The sequence below is a fragment of the Nicotiana attenuata genome, chromosome 12 (genome assembly GCF_001879085.1).
Source record: "Nicotiana attenuata strain UT chromosome 12, NIATTr2, whole genome shotgun sequence".
Lineage (NCBI taxonomy): Eukaryota > Viridiplantae > Streptophyta > Magnoliopsida > Solanales > Solanaceae > Nicotiana > Nicotiana attenuata.
In genome coordinates this window covers 30,907,321-30,910,015 of record NC_032000.1, presented here as the reverse complement: position 1 = coordinate 30,910,015, position 2,695 = coordinate 30,907,321, and the positions used below count along the sequence as shown (strand labels likewise).

Here is a 2,695-nt window from a genome sequence, read left to right as displayed (position 1 = left end):
AAGACCTTGAATCTCCACCCTCCAAATATCGTGAGCAAAATGCCATACACTCATTTGCTATGTATGCTTCTGCTATTGAACCTTCTGGACATGCACGATTACGAACATATGATTTTAAAGTACCCAAAAACCTATGGAACAAAGTAATATTATTAGTTTGATATTAGAATATTTAACAACTAAAGACATAAGATAAAGATTCAGTGATATTCTTCAAACCTCTCAATTGGGTACATCCAGCGATAATGTACGGGTCCCGCGTGTTTAGCCTCAGTTGCCAAGTGAATTACCAAGTGTATCATAACAGTAAAGAATCCTGGGAGGAAGAGTTTCTCCATAGTATACAATGTTTCTGGAAATTTTTCTTCAAGTAACTTTAACTCTTCTAGTTTTATCTCTTTGCTACACAGAACACGAAAAAATGTGCATAGTTCAATTAAAATTAAACTAACTCTTTTATCTACTGAATCTCCGCAAGGCAAGAGGAAGAAGTTCAATCATGAGTTTTTAGCCCAGATATCTTTCGTTTGCGAAAGCAGCGTGAGATATTAGACGCATAGCCATCTGGAAACTTGACATTTTGTAGTACTTCATAAAATAACTCCTTTTCCATCGGAGACATTGTGAAAAAAGTAGGAGGAAGATATGATCTACCACTAGCTCGGTACTGAGGCCATAAGCTTGGTCTTATTTTCATCTCCTTCAAGTCTAATCGAGCCTCTAAGTTGTCTTTATACTTTTTACCAAGATCCAATAATGTATAAATTATGTTATCACACACGTTCTTTTCTATATTCATCACATCAAGATTATGGCGCACCAAGTTAAATTTCCAATAAGGAAGATCAAAAAAAAATCTTACTCTTTTTCCATGTGTTTTTCATCACCCCATTTACCGCTTCACTTGACTGGCCAAGAGTAAATTTTATATCTTTAACTTGATTCAGCACTACTGAACCAGTTACTGGACAAGGTGCAGATCTTGTTTCTTTAGTCCCATCAAATGATTTTGCATCATTCCGATATTTGTGTCCTGACTTCAAGAAGCGGCGATGCCCCATATAACAAAACTTTCTGCCATGTTTGAGCCTTCTAGATTGAGTGTTTATATTACAAGACGGGAATGCAAATCTACCATAAGTGCACCATCCAGAGAGACTACCATATGCTGGAAAATCATTTATCGTCCACATGAGAGCTGCTCGCATTTGGAATATCTCCTTAGTGGAGGCATCGTACGTTTCTACACCAACATCCCATAATTCATTTAACTCTTCTATTAGAGGTTGCAAAAAGACATCAATATTATTTCCAAGCGCTTTTGGTCAAGGAATAAGTAAGGACAGAATGAAAAACTCTTGTTTCATGCACATCCATGGTGGAAGATTATATGGCATTAAAATCACTGGCCATGTACTGTGAACAGTTCGCATTGTGCCAAATGGATTAAACCCTTCAGAAGCTAATCCTAGGCGCACATTGCGAGGGTCTCCAGCAAATTCAGGATATTTATTATCAAAATTTTTCCAACCTTCAGAATCTGCAGGATGTCGTAGAACTCCATCTTTGTTGCGCTCTTCATGATGCCATCGCATTGCTTTGGAAGTTTCTGATGACATAAACAATCTCTGTAGCCTCGGTTTTAAAGGAAAATACCTTAGGACCTTGGCTGGAATTTTTCTAGCATCATTTTTCCATCTAGAAGCCCCACAAACTTTGCATTAATTGATATTCTTATTAGCAAACTCTTTCCTAAAAAGCATGCAATCGTTGGGACAAGCATGGATTTTTTCATACTTTAAGCCCAAGCCTTCAACTATCTTTTTGGTCTCATAGAAAGAAGGAGGCAATTTTTCCCCTTCAGGCAGCGCATCCTTCAATAGTCCAAGCAAAGCATTAAAAGATTCATTTGACCATTTGAACATGCACTTTGTACGATACATATGCAGCAAAAAGGACAGTTTGCAAAACTTCTTACATCCTGGATATAGTTCTTCATTTGCCTCCTTCATGAGCCGTTCAAACTTATCCACCTCTACATGAGGTTGATTTCCAGATGGATGAGCAATATTCTCTTATAAGTTATGATCTACGTCACCACTTTCACTAATGAACTCTGTAAAGCCTCCAAAGGCATCATGTATCATTCCTGTCATATCATCTCCCCTTAGAGTTGACTGGCTTCGATTATTTGTTTGAGCATTGCTTGATGATCCCTTTAAAGGCTCACCATGACAAAACCAAGTATCATATGATGGCATAATACCATTAATCACAAGATGATCATATGATGTAGCCCGATTAACTTGATGGATNGCCACGAGTACTCGACTCCAAATGGCACAAATCTATTCAATTAAATCACACATTGTAAATAACATCTCAAGCAACTGATTCTACTATTTAATTCAAAGCTAAAGCGCGAAATTAGGAAAAATGACCAAAACGCCCTTCAGGACAATATCTCAGAATCGAATAATTTTCATATTTTCAGAACCCTCGTACTCTCACAAGTCCAACCATATAAAAATCTCCCAAATCAGAGGTCAAACACCCACTCAAAACTCAATAGTTTGGTCTAAGAAGTTTCTTCTAAATTTTCCCCAATTTTGATCCTCAAATTCGAATTTAAAAGATGGATTTAACTATATTTTGATGGAATATAACTAAAAGGGATTAAGAAAACGTTACCCAA

At 36.9% G+C, this 2,695-nt stretch overlaps 1 protein-coding gene across 1 annotated transcript; it reads right to left on the bottom strand.

Annotated features, from left to right (window-relative positions):
* Nucleotides 494-2,012, bottom strand: LOC109235996. Its single transcript, XM_019402234.1, has 4 exons — nucleotides 1,798-2,012; nucleotides 1,418-1,698; nucleotides 897-1,318; nucleotides 494-736 (listed from the first exon to the last, which is right to left on the bottom strand). The coding sequence occupies exons 1-4, from the start codon at nucleotides 2,010-2,012 to the stop codon at nucleotides 494-496; spliced, it is 1,161 nt and encodes a 386-aa protein (XP_019257779.1).

What these genes read in the sequence shown, in the direction of transcription:
- LOC109235996 (XM_019402234.1), bottom strand. Translation starts at nt 2,012, where the DNA reads ATGAAGGAGGCAAATGAAGAACTATATCCAGGATGTAAGAAGTTTTGC. An exon ending in GTTGAAGGCTTGGGCTTAAA is followed by an intron (nt 1,699 to 1,797) that starts GTATGAAAAAAT and finishes TGGGGCTTCTAG; the next exon opens with ATGGAAAAATGATGCTAGAA. An exon ending in TTGGCCAGTCAAGTGAAGCG is followed by an intron (nt 737 to 896) that starts GTAAATGGGGTG and finishes CTTGGTAAAAAG; the next exon opens with TATAAAGACAACTTAGAGGC.